Genomic DNA, 22927 nt, shown 5'->3' with positions numbered 1-22927 from the left:
AACAGGTGCCACTGGTGGTATCTGATTCTATGCAGACTTTTATATAAATCAAGTAAAAGATTTTATTTTGTGACAATTTCAAAACAATAGCCTATAACTCTTTAAGTTTAGATATTCAACAAAGCTCTGAAATGTATTAACAATGCCCGAGCCTTCTGTTTCTGGTCACCTGACGTAGGAGTCACAACAGCCTGAAATTCACATCTCCTGCAGTCAGGATCTCCTTGGAATTTAACTAGGCCCAGTCTTCTTATGCAACTACTATCTGATTTCTGTTCTCTACACAGGAAAAAGCAAGGTTCTCATCTCAGGTTTTGGTAGGAAGGATAAGTAGGTCAGTCAATAGTAGCCTTAAAAAGGATCCGGAGTTCATGATCAAAACGTGAATCCTGGCTATGGTTATATGGGTTATCCCAAGTAAGTCATTCTTTGGGGTATTCTCTGAATGCATTTCAACTTTTCATATTACCCATGAAATCAGCTATTGAGAGCCTCAATACAGGTGTGTATGAACCGAGTCATAAAATGCAAAAATGCAGTCTAACGTTTTGCCCTTCATATAACCAAAGATAATTAATGTAAAGTTTGTTGTGTCTAAAGCAGTTAAGGCTTTTTTACTTATAAGTACCTGAAAGATAAGAAGGCCAGTTGTCTAACCACTACTAGTGGTATCTCCAGATATCATATTAGAGTCTGGAAATACCCATCTGGGAATCAGATTACCTTTCTATAGTAATACAAGAATGATAACCCATCACATCCCTTATAAACAATCCTAATTTTAAGCAATTCAGAGAACTTGAAACATTTAATATTCATTCATTTTCTTCATTCATTCACAAGAAGATTTTAGTGAGCACCACCCATATGCCACACAGCCTTCTAGGTGCTGAGAATACACTGGTGACCAAAACATATAATTGAACAAAAATTCCTGCCCCCCGTGGAGCTTACATTTTAGTGGGGGGGAGAGAGAGACATAAATATGCACATAAGTGTATGGTATTTTCGAAGGTTTTAAGGTTTATAGGGAAAAATTAGAACAGAATAATGATTAGGAAAGTAGAGTGGGAGTATAACTGTGAATCAGTGGTCAGGGTACGCCCACTGTGAAGAGGGCATCTGAATGAAATGTTCAAGGAGATGAGAAAGTTGGGGCAGAGCAGATGGAGCGGGGGAAGGGGCAGTGTGAAGGTGCCCGGCCGCCCAGGGAAGAGGAGGGGACAGGTGTAGCTGGAGAGGGAAGAGCAGGAGAAGTAGTAGAAAGGTAACCGGGGGCCCAATCCCGTGTGGCCTCGGCTCGTAATCTGCATTAAAAAGGGGTCATTAGAAAATCTTGAGCAGAAGAATGGATTACTCTAGGTTTGGAAAAGATCGCTCTGACTGTAGGGTAAAATTCAACTGTCAAGGGTAGGAGCAAGGAGACCAATCAGGTGGCCATTCTCACAAACCAGACAAGAGAGGATGGTGGCTTGGAACAAGGCAGAAGTAATGGGAGATGCTAAACTAGAGCCAGGAGTTCTGTCGGTGGACCAGATGTGTAATGAAAGAAGGAAAAGATAATGATGAGTCCCAGGTTTGGCCTGAGCCACCGGAAAGATGGCATCACCCTTAACTGAAATGGAGAGGACTGCAGGCAGGCAAGTTTTTGGAGAAGACCGGGTATTCAGTGCTAGACGTGTTTTGTTTGAGACTCATGCTGGATATCTGAGTAGAAGCAGCAGAGAGTAGCTTGACAAATGAGCAGCCTTATAAGAAAGGGCCTGGGCTGCTTTTGTACACTTGGAAGTCCTCAGCAAAAAGTTTTTCTTAAAGCTATGACACTGGATGAGGTCATTGGATGAGTGGAAATGGCATCTAGAAGAGTTCCCAGGGCACAGGTCTGGGAAAGAAAAGGAACCAGCAGAGGACACCAAAATAGGAAAGAAAAACAGGAAAGTTCCGTGTCCTGGAAGCCAAGTGAAGAAGGTTCAGGGACAGAGGAGTGGCCACTATGGCAAATACAGCGATGGATCAGAAAGTGAGGGCTGAGGATTGACCATCCTGTTGGTTACACGGTGGACACTGGTGTCCTTGGAGTGTCAGAGGCAGAAACTTGTCTGAAATGGAATGAGAGAGAGAATAGGAAGAGAAAAACTATGTGAGCGACTTTTTTAGACAACTCTTTCAGGAGGTTTTGCTATAAAGGGATGAGGCATTAGATGGAACTGGAAGAAGGGTTGTTTTGTTTTTAGAATCAGAGAAATAACAGCATGGTTTCACGTGGGTGGGAATGATTTTATAGTAAGGGAAAAGCTGATGATATAAACAAAATGGGAGACGTGCTGGAGCACATATTCACGAGCAGATGTGAGGGGGCAGGATCTCATGCATAAGAGGAGGGGGTCACTTTAAAGAGAGTTCTTTGGTGACAGGGAGGAAGGAAAATTCAAGAATGCAGAGATGGGGGCAGGGTGGGGTTCATGGACATGTCTTCTGATTTCTTCAGTTTTCTCAAGGTCACCAGCTAAGACTAAGGATGGGTTGAGAAGGTGTTGGGAGTCTGGGGAAAGAGAAGAAGGTGGGAAGTGGACAGCTAGGAGAGCAGGGACCGGGTGTCCTAGCAAGTGTGGTATGACAGGGAGCAGCATCAAGGACTCACCGGAGGGTTGAATTCACCAGTGATAAGAGCAGTGGGTATTTAATACTACGGGGTATTGAAAAACGTCACAGAGTAGATTTTTTTACAAGTGTTTATCCTCACTTGCTTCACATAATTTCTTTGTAGAAAAATTTCTTCCCTAGAAATCATTTGAAAACATCTTTATAGATAGATGTGTCAAAACACATGCAAAAGAAAGGTTGGATTACTGACTTCAAACTATACCTTCCCTTGCTTTCTGTTTGTTTTAACAGAGATTTAGTTCATTGTCGTACAAGTCCCGGGAGGAAGACCCAACTCTCACAGAGGAAGAGGTGAGTTTTGTTGCTTTTTAAAAAATAACCACAAAGCTCTAAAGAATAGAGTTTCTCTCCTTGCATAAATGACTGTCACATTATCCTTCTCTGAAAAAGCTAAAATACTCTCTTTGGCATATGTCTGGAGATCAGAGTTTGGGGAGCTGGGCTTTATAATGGTTCAGAGAGAGTGACTGGAAGATGGAAAGACAAGAAGGAAGACAGGTTGAACAGGTCACCTAAGAAACTAAGTAGGAAAGAAGCATCATAAAGGAAAAAAAAAAAATAGAGAAGGGGAGAAAATAGAATGAGAAGAGAGAAATTTAAGTATGAGAGCTTTAGTTGAGCAGTCAGGAAGATCACCTGTGAAGGAAATTAATCATGGGTTAGAAAATATAGGAAATTGGAACAGGTGGGTATAGGGAATTTAATCCAGCCTGGGAGATAGAGGAGGAAGGTTTTAATGAGAAATTTCAGAGGCCGAGAGCAGGTAACTCCAGGAAGTACAATTCCAGGCTGGCGCAAGAGTCAGACATAGTGGCCAACAGGAGAGAAATGTGTATTCTCCCAAGTCCCAGGCTAAAGACTCACCGGTTAGATGTCTTTTTTTTTTTTCTTATGTTAATCACCATACATTACATCATTAGTTTTTGATGTAGTGTTCCATGATTCATTGTTTGTGCATAACACCCAGTGCCCCACGCAGAATGTGCCCTCTTTAATACCCATCACCAGGCTAACCCAGCCCCCCACCCTCCTCCCCTCTAGAACCCTCAGTTTGTTTTTCAGAGTCCATCGTCTCTCATGGTTCGTCTCCCCCTCCGACTTACTCCCCTTCATTCTTCCCCTCCTGCTATCGTCTTCTTTTTCTTTTTTCTTAACATATGTTGCATTATTTGTTTCAGAAGTACAGATCTGTGATTCAACAGTCTTGCACAATTCACAGCGCTCACCATAGCACATACCCTCCCCAATGTCTATCACCCAGCCACCCCATCCCTCCCACCCCCCACCACTCCAGCAACCCTCAGTTTGTTTCCTGAGATTAAGAATTCCTCATATCAGTGAGGTCATATGATACATGTCTTTCTCTGATTGACTTATTTCACTCAGCATAACACCCTCCAGTTCCATCCACATCATTGCAAATGGCAAGATCTCATTCCTTTTGATGGCTGCATAATATTCCATTGTGTATATATACCACCTCTTCTTTATCCATTCATCTGCCGATGGACATCTTGGCTCTTTCCACAGTTTGGCTATTGTGGACATTGCTGCTATAAACATGGGGGTGCACGTACCCCTTCGGATCCCTACATTTGTATCTTTGTGGTAAATACCCAATAGTGCAATTGCTGGATCGTATGGTGGCTCTATTTTCAACTGTTTGAGGAACCTCCCTACTGTTTTCCAGAGTGGTTGCACCAGCTTGCATTCCCACCAACAGTGTAGGAGGGTTCCCCTTTCTCCGCATCCCCGCCAACATCCGTCGTTTCCTGACTTGGTCATTTTAGCCATTCTGACTGGTGTGAGGTGGTATCTCATTGAGGTTTCGATTTGGATTTCCCTGATGCCGAGTGATGTTGAGCACTTTTTCATGTGTCTGTTGTCCATTTGGATGTCTTCTTTGGAAAAATGTCTGTTCATGTCTTTTGCCCATTTCGTGATTGGATTATTTGTTCTTTGGGTGTTGAGTTTGATAAGTTCTTTATAGATTTTGGATACTAGCCCTTTATCTGTCATTTGCAAATATTTTCTCCCATTCTGTCGGTTGTCTTTTGGTTTTGTGGACTGTTTCTTTTGCTGTACAAAAGCTTTTTATCTTGATGAAATCCCAATGGTTCATCTTTGCCCTGGCTTCCCTTGCCTTTGGCGATGTTTCTAGGAAGAAGTTGCTGCGGCTGAGGTCGAAGAGGTTGCTGCCTGTGTTCTCCTTTAGGATTTTGATGGACTCCTGTCTCACGTTTAGGTCTTTCAACCATTTGGAGTCTATTTTTGTGTGTGGTGTAAGGAAATGGTCCAGTTTCATTCTTCTGCATGTGGCTGTCCAATTGTCCCAACACCATTTGTTGAAGAGACTGTCTTTTTGCCATTGGACATTCTTTCCTGCTTTGTCAAAGATGAGTTGACCATAGAGTTGAGCGTCCATTTCTGGGCTCTCTATTCTGTTCCATTGATCTATGTGTCTGTTTTTGTGCCAGTACTATACTGTCTTGATGATGACAGCTTTGTAATAGAGCTGGAAGTCGGAAATTGTGATGCCGCCAGCTTTGCTTTTCTTTTTCAGTATTCCTCTGGCTATTTGGGGTCTCTTCTGGTTCCATACAAATTTTAGGATTATTTGTTCCATTTCTTTGAAAAAAGTGGATGGTATTTTGATGGGGATTGCATTGAATGTGTAGATTGCTCTAGGTAGCATTGACATCTTCACAATGTTGGTTCTCCCAGTCCATGAGCATGGAACGTTTTTCCATTTCTTTGTGTCTTCTTCAATTTCTTTCATGAGTATTTTATAGTTTTCTGAGTACAGATCCTTTGCCTCTTTGGTTAAATTTATTCCTAGGTATCTTATGGTTTTGGGTGCAATTGTAAATGGGATCAACTCCTTGATTTGTCTCTCTTCTGTCTTGTTGGTGTATAGGAATGCCACTGATTTCTGTGCATTGATTTTATATCCTGCTACTTTACTAAATTCCTGTATGAGTTCTAGCAGTTTTGGGGTGGAGTCTTTTGGGTTTTCCACATACAGTATCATATCATCTGCAAAGAGTGAGAGTTTGACTTCCTCTTTGCCGATTTGGATGCCTTTGATTTCTTTTTGTTTTCTGATTGCTGTGGCTAGGACTTCTAATACTATGTTGAATAGCAGTGGTGATAATGGACCTCCCTGCCGGGTTCCTGACCTTAGGGGAAAAGCTCTCAGCTTTTCCCCATTAAGAATGATGTTTGCTGTAGGTTTTTCATAGATGGCTTTTAGGATATTGAGGTATGTACCCTCTATCCCTATACTCTGAAGAGTTTTGATCAAGGATGCTGTACTTTGTCAAATGCTTTTTCTGCATCTATTGAGAGGATCATATGATTCTTGTTCTTTCTTTTCTTAATGTATTGTATCACGTTGATTAATTTGCAGATGTTAAACCAACCTTGCAGCCCAGGGATAAATCCCACTTGGTCATGGTGAATAATTCTTTTAATGTACTGTTGGATCCTATTGACTAGTTTTTTGGTGAGAATTTTTGCATCCATGTTCATCAAGGATATTGGTCTGTAATTCTCCTTTTTGATGGGGTCTTTGTCTGGTTTTGGGATCAAGGTAATGGTGGCCTCATAAAATGAGTCTGGAAGTTTTCCTTCCATTTCTATTTTTTGGAACAGTTTCAGGAGAATAGGTATTAATTCTTCTTTAAATGTCTGATAGAATTCCCCTGGGAAGGCATCTGGCCCTGGGCTTTTGTTTGTTGGGAGATTTTTGATGACTGCTTCAATTTCCTTAGTGGTTATAGGTCTGTTCAGGTTTTCTACTTCTTCCTGGTTCGATTTTGGTAGTTGATACATCTCTAGGAATGCATCCATTTCTTCCAGGTTATCTAATTTGCTGGCATAGAGTTGCTCATAATATGTTCTTATAATTGTTTGTATTTCTTTGGTGTTGGTTGTGATCTCTCCTCTTTCATTCATGATTTTGTTGATTTGGGTCATTTCTCTTTTCTTTTTGATAAGTATGGCCAGGGGTTTATCAATCCTGTTAATTCTTTCAAGGAACCAGCTCCTAGTTTTGTTGATCTGTTCTACTGTTCTTTTGGTTTGTATTTCATTGCTTTCTGCTCTGATCTTTATTATTTCTCTTCTCCTGCTGGGTTTAGGCTTTATTTGCTGTTCTTTCTCCAGCTCCTTTAGGTGTAGGGTTAGGTTGTGTATTTGAGACCTTTCTTGTTTCTTGAGAAAGGCTTGTATTGCTATATACTTTCCTCTCAGGACTGCCTTTGCTGTATCCCAAAGATTTTGAACAGTTGCGTTTTCATTTTCATTGGTTTCCATGAATTTTTTTAAATTCTTCTTTAATTTCCTGGTTGACCCATTCATTCTTTAGTAGGATGCTCTTTAGCCTCCATGTATTTGAGTTCTTTCCGACTTTCCTCTTGTGATTGAGTTCTAGTTTCAAAGCATTGTGGTCTGAAAATATGCAGGAAAAAATCCCAGTCTTTTGGTACCGGTTGAGACCTGATTTGTGACCTAGGATGTGATCTATTCTGGAGAATGTTCCATGGGCACTAGAGAAGAATGTGTATTCCGTTGCTTTGGGATGGAATGTTCTGAATATGTCTGTGAAGTCCATTTGGTCCAGTGTGTCATTTAAAGTCTTTATTTCCTTGTTGCTCTTTTGCTTAGATGATCTGTCCGTTTCAGTCAGGGGGGGTATTAACGTCCCCCACTATTATTGTATTGTTGTCAATGTGTTTCTTTGCTTTTGTTATTAATTGCCTTATATAATTGGCTGCTCCCATGTTAGGGGCATAGATATTTACAATTGTTAGCTCTTCTTGTTGGATAGACCCTTAAGTAGGATATAGTGTCCTTCATCTCTTATTACAGTCTTTGTTTTAAAATCTAATTTGTCTGATAGGATTGCCACCCCAGCTTTCTTTTGGTGTCCATTAGTATGGTAAATGGTTTTCCACCCCCTCACTTTCAATGTGGGGGTGTCTTTGGATCTAAAATGAGTCTCTTGCAGACAGCATATTGATGGGTCTTGTTTTTTAATCCAATCTGATAGCCTGTGTCTTTTGATTGGGGCATTGAGCCCATTTACATTCAGGGTAACTATTGAAAGATATGAATTTAGTGCCATTGTATTGCCTGTAAGGTGACTGTTACTGTGTATTGTCTGTGTTCCTTTCTGATCTATGCTGCTTTTAGGCTCTCTTTTTGCTTAGAGGACCCCTTTCAATATTTCTTGTAGGGCTGGTTTCGTGTTTGCAAATTCCTTTAGTTTTTGTTTGTCCTGAAAGCTTTTTATCTCTCCTTCTATTTTCATTGACAGCCTAGCTGGATATAGTATTCTTGGCTGCATATTTTTCTCGTTTAGTGCTCTGAAGATATCATGCCAGTCCTTTCTGGCCTGCCAGGTCTCTGTGGATAGGTCTGTTGCCAATCTAATGTTTCTACCATTGTAGGTTACATATCTCTTCTCCCGAGCTGCTTTCAGAATTTTCTCTTTGTCTCTGAGACTCGTAAGTTTTACTATTAGATGTCGGGGTGTTGATCTATTTTTATTGATTTTGAGAGAGGTTCTCTGTGCCTCCTGGATTTTGATGCCTGTTTCCTTCCCCACACTAGGGAAGTTCTCTGCTATAATTTGCTCCAATATACCTTCTGCCCCTCTCTCTCTTTCTTCTTCTTCTGGGATCCCAATTATTCTAATGTTGTTTTGTCTTATCATATCGCTTCTCTCTCAAATTCTGCCCTCGTGATCCTGTAGTTGTTTCTTTTTCTCAGCCTCTTTATTTTCCATCATTTGATCTTCTATATCGCTGATTCTCTCTTCTGTCTCATTTATCCTAGCAGTGAGTGCCCCCGTTTTTTATTGCACCTCATTAATAGCCTTTTTGATTTCGACTTGGTTAGATTTTAGTTCTTTTATTTCTCCAGAAAGGAGAAATTTTCAAGCCCAGCTAGTATCTTTAAAGTCATGAATCTGAACTCTAGGTCCGACATCGTGCTAATGTCTGTATTCAGTAGGTCCCTGGCAGACGATACTACCTCTTGTTCTTTTTGCTGAGGTGATTTTTTTCGTCTTGTCATTTTGTCCAGAGGAGAATAGATGAATGAGAGAACAAAATGCTAACAGGTTAACAACGTCCCCAGCAAATATACTCTATACAAATCGGAAAAGACCTGAAACCAGGGAAAAGAAAGGGAAAGAAAGAAAAAAGAGAAAAAAAGAAAAAGATAAAAACAAAAACAGAACAATACAAAAAAAACAGAATATGATCAAATATGATCAGGCTAGTGCATAGATCAGTGCCACACACTAGATTTGGGGCATATTTTGGTGTTAGAAAAAAGTGCCTCCTAAAATTTTAAAGGAAGAAAGACTTATACATGTACAAAATAAGGGTTGATACAATGAAGGATGGAAGATGACTGTAAAGATGAAAATTATAAAAGATTTTATAAAAGGAATTGATAAGAAGTTTGAAAAAAGAAAGATTTAAAAAAAAAGGGAGAGAATGTGATCAGGCAGGAGACTAGAACAAAGCCATACACTAGTGATTTAGGGTATATTTTGATCCATTAGAAGAAACTGTATCTCAAAATTTTAAAGAGAGGACAACTTATATATATATGCCAAAAATAAGGGTAACTACCATGAAGGGATAAAATGACTCTAAAAATGAAAAATAAAAAGTTTTTTTAAAAAAGGGATTGATAAGATGTTGGTTGAAAAAGGGAAAAAGAAAAATTAAAAAAAAAAGTTAAAAAAATTAACTTTGAAAAACTAATGACTCATGGTAAAAAAAAAAGCCATGAATTCTATGTGCAGTATTCCCCTAGCGCTGGAATTCTCCCATTCTCCTTGATCGGTAAACTTGGGTCTTGGCTTGCAGGCTCTTCGTGCTGATCTTCTGGGGCCTGTTGCCGTGGTTCCCAAATCAAATGTCTTTGCCGGAGGCGGAATTGCCCCCGCCCTTGTCGGTCCTGGCTAAGCCATCTGCTCGGGTTTGCTCTCAGGACCTTTTGTTCCCTGCAAGCTCTCGGTACAGCTTTGGAGGAGTGAAAATGGTGGCCTCCCAATCTCCACCTGGAGAAGCTGAGAACTCGGGGCCCTGCTCTTCAGTGCGCCCCCAGAGAAAAGCAGTCACTCCCGTCTCTCTGGTCTCTGGCCGCACTGCGTGCTCACCTGGCCTGTGACCGAGCGTTTCTATCTCTGGCACCTGGCCCCGTGTGGAGTCTCCAAACCCAACAGATCCCTGCGGTGCGCTCCCGCGCTGCTCCTCCTGGGGGAGGAAGGGGAGTCTCCCCAGATCTGCCGCTTGCTGGGTCCTTGCTGGAGAAGCAGTGGCCAACTGGGCCGCAGATCACAGTTTATGGCCACCCCAAGCTGAGAGCCCGCGCCTCGGCTCCGTCTCTGCAGCCGGCTTCCCCGCTCCGATACCTGGGAGCTCTGCCGCACTCAGGCATCCCCGGGCTTTCTGTGACCCCAAGGGTCCTGAGACCACACTGTCCCATGAGTTTTCCACCTCCCGCTTAGCCACTGGAGCGATGTCCCTCCGCGGAGCCGACTTCTAAAAGTTCCGATTTTGTGCTCCGCGGCTCTAGCACTTGCCAGAAGCGGCCAACGGAGGCCCCCTCCCTCGCCGTCTATCCTCCCGAATATCGTCACAGATTCACTTCTCCGCACGTCCTACCTTCCAGAAAGTGATCGCATTTCTGTTCAGAGAGTTGTTGCTATTCTTCTCTTCGATGTCCTGTTGAATTCGTAGGTGTTCAGAATGGTTTGATCCCTATGCGGCTGAATTCCTGAGACCAGACGAAATCCAGGTCTCCTACTCCTCCGCCATCTTGCTCCACCCCCACCGGTTAGATTTCTCAGTGACGCGTTAAACTTATACAATCCAGTATATACACACATATATATGTATATACACACACATGTAATATCAAGCTAGGCTCAGAGAGCTGAACACCTCATTTATCTAGCTGCATATAGCTTCTGTCTGGAATTCCTAGCATGATAAATTTGGTACATGTACAAAAATGACATACATATGCAGGTACGTCCCCTCCTATTGCACTTTGCATGGAGTATTAAAATAGGAAATAAACTACAATCCCACATTGGAAGTTCAAAGAGCAGAAGAGCTTTCTGTAGGTAATGTTGCCCACTTGCTTCTGTGTTTCCTGCCCCGAGGAAAGGACTTGCCATCTAGCCACCTGGTCGCACAAGCCAGAACCCTGGACATCATCCTAAACACCCCATTTCCTCACTGTCCGCAGCTCCCCTGGTTTCTCTCACTCTCTCCGTGGGCGCAGTGCACGACCCTCCCCAGACTAAGGCAGTGTGCCCTCCTGCCAGGCCTGTGGCCACTCCTTTGCTTTCTCCCAGACGTCTCTTGTCCACACTGCACCACAGCCCTCCCACCTGGGACAAGAGAGTAGAATATATGAGAGATCTGGAAACCAGTCCTTTAAAATATGTTGAGACAAGTAAAATTTTAAATTCCTTTTCTTCTAATCTTACATTGTTTGTGGTTTCAGAAAATAGGACTTAGGTATACTGATGAATTTTTAACATAGATTAAAAGAACTGTGATTCACATATAGTCATTTTAGGAAGATGTTTTAGAAAAAATAATTATGGAAGTCACTTATTTCTGTATTTATGTAATAGACTGGAAACTGAGATCTGAGTTTTCAGTACTATTATCCCAATTTAGCAGAATGATGGGGAAAAGGGTTGCTTATAGAAAGAGAAATGGGGAAAAAGTAGAGAGTAATTTATGAGAACATAGTAACAATTTACAGCCTGAATAATAAAGATGAAAGATTTAAAAGAGAAAAACTGTGAAGCTAAATAGCAAGGGGGCTTGAAAGGAACCTATCTACAAAATAGAAGTAATAGTCCTAGAAGGCAAATACTCAAACAGAACATCGGAAGACTTGAGAATCTTCTATAAGTGTTAAAATTTACGACATCATCTGCACAGTGGGTTCCTGCCCAGAGATAATATGAAGTTGCAAGTTAATGAAAAGAGCCTGTAACTTTCTAAAAAGAATATAAAGGCCAAGAAAACCCAAGTAATTATAAAGAGTAGGGGCATTAATGGCAGGCATTGTGGGGAAGAGAGTTGAGGAGAGAAGCTGAAAGGGGCCAACCCCCATTGTTACAAGGTAGGAAAAGGTGTGTTTGTCCTTGATGTTCCCCCTGAAGGTGAAGAGTGTGTAGCTAGTATGCTGACTCCCCTTTTCACTGTCGTCTATGATTTACCACCATCTATTTGGACCACCTTTTAGATATTCAGTTCCATATGTTTGCACCTTACTAGGAAAAGCAGATGATTTACTTTAATTCTTCCTAATTTCAAAGAAATTCTAAATCCTCATTTCAAGAGTAATTTTTCCACTAAAATCTCTAAGGTGAGAATGTCAATTTAATAATTCCTAATATTAATACCCTAGTATTAAAAGGGTCAGAGCAACATGGCAAGAGTTTCCAAAGATTATTTCTTTAGCTCCAAATGTTTGGATTGTCAAAGCCTGGCAAAACAGAGCCCCCAGGCTGCAGTGGAAAGTTCTCATGCAAATGACCAGTTAGCGTGTGTGCGGCAGGCCTGTCTTGAGAAGCTTTTGAGGCCAGCTGGAAACTTCATCCACAGTATGTGAGATATGTGAAAGCAAGAGAATCTCTCTCCGCACTTGGGAAGCCAAGCATCTGTCAGGAGGCATGTTCATGTATTTCCTGGGTGTTTTGAATCAATCAGTCATTATGGCCAAGATAGAGGTAATGAAGGATATTTCTGCTTATTTCCAACCATGATTTCTAACAATAAAATAACCCTCAAAAAGATCTCTTAAAAAATCTCTTAATCAGTATGTTTAATCTATCATTACCAACGAGAATTAAATCCCTCTTGATAGTAGAGGTTATATGGGGTATATTAGCAAGACTGAGTAGGTGTGCCTGGAAAGTAGCCCACTCTTCCCATAGGAAAGAGTGCCCTGTAAGTTAGTTGTCTCCAAATTTCATTTCTGAGTTGGCTGGTTGCAAATAAGAATAAATTTTTCCCACTGAAGAAAACTTAGCCCTGTCTGTAAATGTCTATTTAACCAGTAATATGCGATGAAGTTGAAAACTAATGGAAAATGAGGCTTTTACAGATCTATGTGTATTGCCAACCAGAATCCAGGACCTACTTTTCAGACCACTTTGATACAGAAAGAGTGGGTCAGAGAGTCTAATTCGGTGGTTCTCATACTTTAGTGGGCATGCTGGGCCCCATGCCCCTGAGTTTCTGATTCAATACTTCTGGGTTGGAGCCCGAGGACTTAACCTTTCTAATAAATTCCCAGATCCTGCTGCTGCCAGTTCGAAGCCCACATTTTGCAAACCATTCATCTAACATATTTTCCTGCCCTTGTTTCTTAAAGCAGCAGAGCTCTTTTTCAGGTGAAATAGCATTCTGATAATAGAAATCAGATAAAACATGATATACTGTAGTCAGGTCCCGGGGGCCTCCTGAACTTCCTGTTCCACCTGCTCTCCTCACGCCCCTCAGAAGACCCAGAGAGAACCTGGTTTTCACGGAGTTGTGCCAATATGGCTGGTCTACTTGCAAAGTTGAAGATACCATATATAACTGTTCTCTAGAAGTATACTCCAGGATTAGTACAGGCAAGAAACAATCCACTTCTGTGTTTATATCTGAGGGAAATGAAATCACTGTCTTGAAGACAATATCTTCACCCTCATGTTCTTTGCAGCATTATTCATAATAGCCAAGACATGGAAACAACCTAAGGGTTTATCAGCCGATGAATGGACAAAGAAAATGTCAGATAGACATAGACGCACACACGCTATAAATACACATTTGTATACAGAAATACATGTGTACACACACACACAGGAATATTATTCAGTCATGAAAAAGAAGGGAATTCTGCCTTTTGTGACGACTTGGCTAGACCTTGAGAGCATTATGCTAAGTGAAATAAGTCACACAGAGAAATACAAATACTATATGTTCTCACCTACATGTGGAATCTAAAAAAGCCAAACTCAGAAATAGCAAATAGAATGGTGTTGCCAGGGTTTGGGGAGTAGGGGAGATGGGGACATGTTGGTCAAAGGGTACAAACTCCCCAGCTATAAGCTGAGTAAGTTCTGGGGCTCTAATATAGATCATAGTGACTATAATTAAAAGTAGTATACTATCATTCTTGAAAGTTGTAGGGTAGATCTTAAATGTTATCACCACACACACACAAAAAAATGGTAATTATGGCAATGAAGGAGTTAACTGACCTTGGCGGTAATCACTTCACAGTATATATATGTGTCAAATAACCATGTACACCTTTAACTTACATTAAGTCATATGTCAGTGATTTCTCACTAAAGCTGGGGGGGGTGGGTGGAATTGGCAAAACAAAAAAAAAAACCCCACAACCTTAAAGGGACACACACCTGCCTACAGAGCTAAATATCTAGCTTGTCACTATAAAGGGGGAGGGAGAAGTGAAACTTGAAGCTTATTTAATTCACTCTTTGTTTTCTAGATCTCAGCCATGTATTCATCAGTAAATAAACCTGGACAGTCAGGGAGTAAATCAGGACAGTCTCTCAAAGCACCAGAGTCCAGCTACACCTCCATCCAAAGAGCCACTCAGAGATCCCCCTCTTCCTGTAATGATCTCTACGCTACTGTTAAAGACTTGGAGAAAACTCCAAACAGCGTCAGCACACTTCCACCAGCAGTAAGACCCAGTGAGGAGCCCGAGCCTGATTACGAAGCAATACAAACTCTAAACAGAGAGGAAGACAAGGCCACCCAGAGACCCATGGCCAACGTGGCCTTTTCCCAAGGAGAATGACTATGAGAGCATTGGGGACTTGCAGCAATGCAGAGATATCACCAGCTCTAGCAACCCAGAAGACAAGCCCACACAGCATATGAGCAGCCGGCTGGGGGGGGGGGGGTGCATTTCTTCTGTGGAAGACAAGAAGCAACATCAACGCCTACTTTATATGCTGCTCTAGTAATCTGACCACAATTGAAGATGTAGAGACTGTTTCCCGGGGTTGGAAACAGTGAGGTACGTACCTGACTGCACCCGACTGTGCCCCTGCTTGCCAGGGGGCACTGGCAACACCCAAGCACATCTCCCTTGTGCACTCTCACCCTCTGGAAAGATCCCAGCTGTCCATGGTTTCACCCTGTGAGTGAGGAAAGCCGAGCTGCAAGGAAGAACTGCATTCATCAAGAACCACGACTCCACCTGCCTGACATACTGCCATTCACAAGAGCCAGGTTTTTCTGCCTTTCTTCCTTTTTTCTTTTTCTATCTGCTCCTCACATTTAAATGTATGGCCTTCTTCCCCCTTGAAATCTTCCAGCTTCTAATGGTTCATTCCAAGAAAATTGCCCCACAAGGCTTGGCCTTTGCCTTCAACTTCGGTGTTTTAAGATGGTAAGAAACTGTGGTTGCTGGTTACTGGCAGCTCCCAGTCCTCTTCCAAGAGCTGCACCCGGGAAAAAAAGGACCCTGCAGGTGGGCCGGCCTGGGACTGCCCCTCCCCCCCCCCCCCCCCCCCCCCCGCAAGCTTCTTAGACCTTCCTTCCTCCTGATTTGGGCACTCCACATCAGCAGCCTCTCCCAAAGTACTTGAAGTCATTTTTAGATGCTTTATTTTTCTAGTCAAAGCAGTTCCCTCCCCACACCCCTCTCCCCCAGTATGTGAAACTCTTCAGAGCCTTTTCAGTATTTTCAATGAATATTGTGGTACTTCTATACTTGTTTTAGCCTAGAGTTCATTCCTCTGAAACAGCCTTAATCTTTGTGTTGGGACACAGACCACATATTTGGACGGCAGCCATGGCGTCCGTCTCTGAAGGGCTGTGGACTTGAATGTGTATTTCTGATGACCCCTGCTGCCACACCAACAGTGTGAGATTTCCTAAGTGAACTGCTACGCTAAGGTAATCTATCTAAAATTAAAATGTAAACATTTATTTTTGTTATATAAATTTATAAGATGTTTTAGGTTTAACGCCTAATTCTAGAAACTGCCAGAAAAAAATGTATATTAACTATTTGATTTTATGTACAATGATTTATACTCTCATTTTGAAAGAACACCATAAAGCACATAAGCTAGGTAATTACACGTAGTTATCTGTTTTCTAATCAAGTGTTTAAAATATTGAAGGTTTTTAAAGACTTTTCAAATGGTACTTGAGCCGTGGGTCAAAGTCATCTGGCTCACTAGAGAACTAAGTGGAATGAACATAAATGATCATTTTCAGTGACTTGTGGTGGGCTATACTGAAATATTTGAAATGGTAAAAAAAAAAAAATGGAAGAATAGGACTAGGGATGACTGCATTATTAACCTCATGAAGGTATTATAACTCCATTAAGATTTAGCTACATTTTTAAGAAAATTTAGTGGTGGATTCTGCAATCCAGTGCTTGCAAATGCAAATTGCCTATTGGGATTCTTTTTTCCCTTCATTTTACAAAAATCAGTGACTGAAATAACTCCTATTAAGAGCTCAGCCTGGTTTGAATTTAATCATCTCTTTAGATTTTATAAGGCCAACACTGGGAAACTTGTTCACTTTTCATCTGAAAAGGGCCCCGCTATTATGCGGTGTGACTATAGCAAGGGACCCTTGCCTACACTGATTAAAAAAAAAAAAGGCAATTATTGTGTACTGCTGTGCCATCTCTGGCTTGTCAGACTTTTCACTCCTTCTGACAAAGGACGCGACCAGGAGGATGAAGGATCCTGCAAATGGTAGGGCCCAGCTCACGGGCATGCCTTTCCCATCCCTCGCATTCGTGGCCGGATTTTGTGACTGTTCCGTAATACATTTCTGAAATTGTGAAGTCAGCTTTGCCGGGGTAAACTCCTTGGTGGTCAGTAGTTTGCAGTCAGCCTGGCCTCTCCCATGAAGACCTCATGAGCCTAAGCACAATCATCACTGACTAGAAGGAGATGGCAGAATACCGTTGGGTTGGGGGAAAGGTTACCAGGAAGGTGCCAAGGTCCTTGCTCTCTGAATTCGTATCTTTCGTAAGCACTGTTTTTGCCTGGTGATTTTCTTTGCTTACTTAGTATTAATGAGTTTGACCCACCAATCTCTACACCATGGGGTTTCTTTAGCTCCTGCTGATGGCCGTGTCACATCGCATACCTAGTATTGTGCTTGCTGCAATAATGTCCTTTATGAGCACCTGACCACTCAAAAGTTTTACTGTCTTTCATAATGTCTTTACTTATTGCCAGGGAAGTGAATATGATCTCTAAAGTGTAAAATCATTTCTAGAGAGAAAAGTTCTTTATAGTTCTATCATCTTGAAATTTCATTATCAGAATTTCCCCCAGAAGTTCTGAAATAAAGGCTATGCAATATAGCCATAAAATATGCACTGAAACCTCTCTCTTGATTTGAGAATCTGGGCTAAGTTACGATTTAAAGTATTATAAGTATATTTTAGAAGAAACTAGAAGGCCCTCCAGTACAAATCCTAAAGAAAAAGTAATAGCACAATGCCTGAGGGTTGGGAGAGAGAGAAGCAGAGTAAACTTTAGGACCTGGCTCTCTCTCTTGAGACCATTAGGTACCTTATGGAAGTATATTTATTGATGCATCATCATGGTTTTGACCTTATCGTACAGTATTTCATAAATTTCATCATTTTTTACTTTATTCATTGAAAATCTGTGCTAGTCTTTGAGTTGGACAAAAGCCTATGGCTTCTTGAAAAAAGTTTCATGTTCAGCTAAATGCATGAAAGGTAATTATAAAAAAATTTTTTTTACTCTTCAACTTTGACATCTATATTATGCATTGTTATCATTGAGGTTATGTGAAATCTCACAATTAAAATAAGCTTTTGGAAATTTTTTTTGTTTTATAAGTCAGAATTATAAACTCATCTTGCCTAAAAGTAGAATCTTTGCTTTTAGTCAGGTATTTTGAAAGTTTAGATTTTTTTATGCTGCTTTTACTGTTTTCTCAAATGTAGTCAGCAGGAGAGTATGACCTGTTTTATGTGAAATGTTTGAGGAAATCTTAAATTCTAGAAGAAAGCAGTTTTTTTCTAATATGTGGGCCACAGACATATTTTTTCCAGTCCTGCACTAAACTGCATCATTAGGTCTATTAAAAGCTTTTGAAAGTACTGCTGTCCTTTGTGGTGAAAAGACTAATTACTGATTTATCTGCCCTCAGAATCCAAGAGTTAATTTTAATTGAGTGCTAACAATAGGTAGTCCACATAAAGAACTAAAATTTAACCTCAGGATGTCACTAGATCTATTTCTCATATTAGATTTCATTTTTCCAATTAGAGCATTTACTTTAACCAGTAACAAACTGTGTATGTGTATGTACACTATACATATATATTTACATATACACACAGACATATATAAAGTTGTTCTGGTGCCTGATTAGTGAGGATACATCCTATTATGTATTTGTAATGTCTACCCTATTAGTGTGATGACTACTGTCATAAAAGTAGAATAGATAAAAAGCTATCCAACAGTTTTCATTTAGTAATTACAAGAAAACTTTCCTAAGTTACCTCATATCATTTTTCTAATAAATTCAGATTCTAAATTGCATCCATAATTCTCTTAGCTGAAAAAACAGTGATATTTTAAAGTAGTTTTTTCTCATATGTGTGGCTCATTACATATTCAACATGACAGGAGGAAATGTAAATAGGTGTCCTTCTCAGAGATCATGTCAAGAAGAGATCTGGCAGAAAGCACCAAGAGCCACGTGAGCCAGGATGGAGCCCAGCAAGGTGACCCCCACCGGGGTGGCAGAAGCAGAGGTCTGTTATCACTCAGTTGCACTGTCTTTCCTTCTCTTTGGAAGCACGAGAGAGTTTTAGCGCAGAGCCAGCAAGCGGTGAGGTAGTGTGACGGACGGAACATGGCTTGGAGGTGGGGACGTGGATAATCACAGCACTGCAGCGCAGGACTCAAGTAGCATTTTGTAAATGAGTAAATGACATTTTTTTCAGTGCTCCTTGTACTAGTTAATATGAGTCCATGTGATCTAGTGATGCCATTCTTCTGAAAGTGTTGGCTTCTGGTCCCCAGCCAGCTTTGTCTGGGCTGCTGGAGGCACAGTAGGTACTGATGGTTCTTTCTGGAAACCCTGACAGGCTTATTGTACTGTGTAATTGGGGGGAAGTTAAAGTGTAATGTTTGGTTGTTATAAGTGACTGATGTGAAAAATAGAAACATGTGTCTATAATATCAAATACGGCTTTTTTTTTTGGCAGTGAAATCTATATTCCTGGTCCTGTGGTAGTCTTTTTCTTGCTCTGTGTTGTACCTTTTCTTAAGCACATTATCTTGACAGTGGCATTGGACAAGTTGAACACACATAGAAAGTGTTTGACTTAAAGAGACCAGTCCAGAAACCATGCTAAATCAGTCTTCATCTGAAATTATGAAAGTAAATTTAAAAAGCCGTGGTCCAGAAGAGAACAAATATTCATAAGTGTTTTTTTCCCTACTGTTCATTTTCAACTCTGTTTACATCCAGTCTCTGATATTTATAAAGGATTCATTGTTTTTCCAGGTTCTTCCTTATTGAACTAAGAAACAGTAGTTCAGATTTCTCTTAATGGCAGATGAAATGAGAAATGTTACAATTTTTATTAAAAAGGCAATTTTTAAGCATTCAGTTGTAATCATTTATCTTAATGCATTTAAATTAGATTTTTCTTTGCTCACCACTTATATGCTATGGGTATTTTTAAAAAATGTAATGTACTCTGGTTGTCTCAGATCACCTTATGTAATGGATTATAAAGGCTGGTAAATGGTCATTCCTCAGACTTGTGTGTTAGATTGGCAACAGTTTTAATGTTACCTTTTAAATATCATGTATTATTAATGCACCTCATGTTTTCAGGGAAAGTTTGAAATATAGCTAAATAGGAATTTGCATTTCATTGTTCATGCATTTTTTTCCTCATAAAAATGGTTTCTCAAAAAAGTGACCTGTTATCTCTTAGGTGGTCCTGATCAACTTCAAAGTGCTCCTCTTGCTCAAAAATAATCCATGACAGTAGCATTTGGACTCATTGTCTCCAGAGGTCTTTGTCATGGTCAAACTGTCCAACTCACAAGAGTGGGAAAATTGTTTCCAGTACTCGGAATTTTTAAACCTTCGTTTTAAGTCTGAAAATCTCTCTTATTGGTTTCAACATCTTGGAATGTTTTCCCCTGCCTTACTCTGGTCCTTTTAAGGAGCAAGTCTGCAGCACGGGGATATGAAGCTACTCTTTCTCCCCATCTCACTTTGGTTCCTGCTGCAACTTCGCACAGCACCCCCTGCTCCTTTTCCCCACCCCAACCACGCTCTGCTATTCGAGGCACATTCCCACACATCTTTTCCCATGTGGACACAACCCTCAGATCACAGATCCTGCCTGCGATCACAGAACCATTCCCCGCCACCACCCAGTGAGCAAACAGCTCTGCCCAGCTCACATTTTCCTGTGTCACAGGCTGCTGAGACAAGGCCACACAGGCCCACCTAGGGAAGCAGATGCTGGGTATTATTTGGCACGGGCTTTGCTAAACCATGTTCATTCTTACCCACCTCCTTCATGAGAATGGTTGGCACTAGGGGGCTGTGGAAGAGAACTTTAAAACGTTCTGTTGCAAGGACTCAAACAGAGTTGCCAGAATGTCTGGTTTGGCTTTGTTTGTTAACAAGTTGGAAGCTATCAGTTTAAAACAAACTTTCTTTTTCCCTTCTTAAACTGAAGGAGAAAAAAAAATTAATCGTAGATCCCATTTAGGTAGTAAAGGCTTCGCTGAAAGACAGCCCTGTCCTTCTCTAGGTGAAGAGGCTAAAGCCAAAAGCCAAGTCTGTCTCTGAATATTCCTTCGACACATTTTTATGTATTTTTAATGTAAAGCCCATAAATGAATCTGAGATGATGTTCATGACCTATCCTGTAAGCCTGCTTGCCTTTTTTTTGGGGGGGGGGGGTACTTATTTTTTGAATACAGGCTTTTCTTGTTTTTCCTGGAGCCATGCTAGAAACAATTCCGATGGGCTACTCCATGACTGCCTCCTGGAGTCCCAGCAATGCGGCAGCACTGTTAGCCGGGCTTGCCTCTTAGGGAGGAGCATGTGAAAAATGCCAGACAAGCTGACTTTTATGTACAAGTCAACAAGCATTTGAGAAGTCCTTTAATGCCTCAGATTTTGACATTTAAAAAAATTTTCAGAGTACCAACTACATATTTGATGGGGGGGTGGGAGAGTTGGTGAGCAGGGCAGGGATTAGACCTAAAATTTGAACTAAGTGGCATGGGCAAGACCTCCCACCCCACTCGGTTTGTGTGCGTCTCTGGGAAATGCATGATCCCAGCTCCCTGTCAACCACTCCTGAGTTGCTTAAGGAGCAAACAGTAAGTGTGTAGAAATGAAAAAGACCTCAAAGATTTAAATTATTTTTAGGTATTTTCTTTGTAAACTCAGGAATAAGCCTGGTTTATGAAAAGCATAATATGGCCACTACAGCTGTAATTTATAGGTGACTAGATACATCCTTTCGAACATGTTTCATTTAAAGACCTACCTTTGTTGTAACTGGGAAAAGAAACTTCTCATAAAAAAAAAAAGCCAACAAAAAGACTTCACTAAAAGAGTGTGGCATCAACCTATCATCCGACCCAGAGTGCTTGTTTCTTGCCTATAGTATAGTTTTTCAACAATTTTTATGAGAGAAAAAAATGCACATTTTTTTCTTGGAAAAGTGAATTGAGGTATTGAATTAAATTCTCAGAGAGGACAACTTAAAGAGAAGCATTGGATTTAGAGATGAGCTCACAGCTCTGTGCTCCCTGTTCCAGCACTGACTTTACTGTGTGACCTTGAACAAATGATTTAACTACTCTGTGCCTCAGTTTCTCCATGTACAAAATGGGGATCATGATACCAACCACTGCCTACCTCATATGGATGTTATGGGGACAAATAAGATAATATAAATACAAATGCTTTATCTCTGGAAGAAAGGTGCTATATAAATTAAAGTTGTGTTGTTTTTAATGATCCAGTTATTGTGTTTCGGGTTTAAATAATAGCAATACTGTCAGTCATGTTAAGAATAAGTTTCAATTTAACACATAATTACAATTCTCTTCTGTGGCCAAATCTTGATCATTCATCCAGTATTGGTACGTAAGGAACTGAAATGGGTATTTGTTTTCTGTGTATTTCTGCCCATAGTACTTCTATTCTGAATGTTCCCAAGAGGCTGGAGTTTAACTTGTAATATCTTATAGTTTACATGTAATGAACCTTATTCAAGCTGTGTATAAAAGTATAATTACATGTAAATAGCAGGTACATTGTAATTAAAGGCACTTATCAAATTGTCTTTGTTCTTTTTAAATTGCAATAAAAGTCAGTTTTATATAAAAGCTTGTTAAAATTCATTTGGGAATTTTTTGGGAATGTCAAAAATACTAGTGTATATGCCTTAGGGCATAACCAGAGTTGTGGGATTTTAGCAATCAGCTCACCACAGTGCCAGGAAGGAGGATGTGCCTGATGACCAGGTGTAGTGGTTTAGAATCGCAAACTGCAGAAAAGGACCCGAGTTTTGAGTCCCAGCTCCACTACAACTTTGAGGAAGCTGTTGGACTTTTCCATACCCATTTCCACATATAAAGTGAGGGGTACTAGTATAGCACCTACTAACAGGGTTGTGTTGGGGATTAAATGAGGTACTGAGCATGGTACCCAGCAAGTAACTGCTAAATGCTCTGTAAGTGCAAGCAGACCATCTTCACAAGCCTGGAAAATTTGTGATGATGTCTACCCAACTGCTAGTCACTCTTGTGAAGAAATGCAACCTGACAGCAAATAATGCCCCCAGCCTATGAGGAAAACCCACTTGCCTGATGGCTGAGGGGGGTGTAACCCCAGCAGGAATCTCCAAGCAAAGAGTTTTAAATCAGTGACACTGGCTGTCCCCTTCCCTGATAACTGCAGACTGGCCTTGGCGCCAAAAGGGAAAGCAAGGGTTTTCTTTGGCAAGCTCCTGACTCCTTTATGTCTGGCCCTTTAACTCCAAGTACCCCCAAACCCACACCTTGCCTGTTATTAGAAAACACACACCCTGGCCTCCTCTCCGGACCTTTTCCCTGCTCCCTCCTTCTCCAGCCCATCTGCACAATGATACATACCTTGTTCTCAATTTC

The 22927-nt window shown here is 40.9% G+C and overlaps 1 protein-coding gene across 7 annotated transcripts in view; it reads left to right on the top strand.

Annotated features, from left to right (window-relative positions):
* Window positions 1-22144, top strand: part of PAG1 (phosphoprotein membrane anchor with glycosphingolipid microdomains 1) — a 144123-nt gene extending 121979 nt beyond the window's left edge. For 4 of the 7 annotated variants that reach the window (XM_027608057.2, XM_027608032.2, XM_027608036.2 and 1 more), the window contains 2 exons: window positions 2896-2955; window positions 14224-22144. In XM_027608057.2, the coding sequence (XP_027463858.2) occupies window positions 2896-2955; window positions 14224-14538 (375 nt within the window). In that variant the 3' untranslated portion in view covers window positions 14539-22144. The remainder of the gene's footprint in view (window positions 1-2895; window positions 2956-14223) is intronic. The other 3 variants (XR_003522585.2, XR_003522582.2, XR_003522581.2) reach the window with 3 other exon arrangements.
* Window positions 22145-22927: the final 783 nt, after the last annotated feature.

Source organism: Zalophus californianus, chromosome 4 (genome assembly GCF_009762305.2).
Source record: "Zalophus californianus isolate mZalCal1 chromosome 4, mZalCal1.pri.v2, whole genome shotgun sequence".
In the NCBI taxonomy this organism is placed as follows: domain Eukaryota; kingdom Metazoa; phylum Chordata; class Mammalia; order Carnivora; family Otariidae; genus Zalophus; species Zalophus californianus.
The sequence above is the reverse complement of the archived record's forward strand: the minus strand, read 5'-3'. Positions and strand labels throughout refer to the sequence as shown.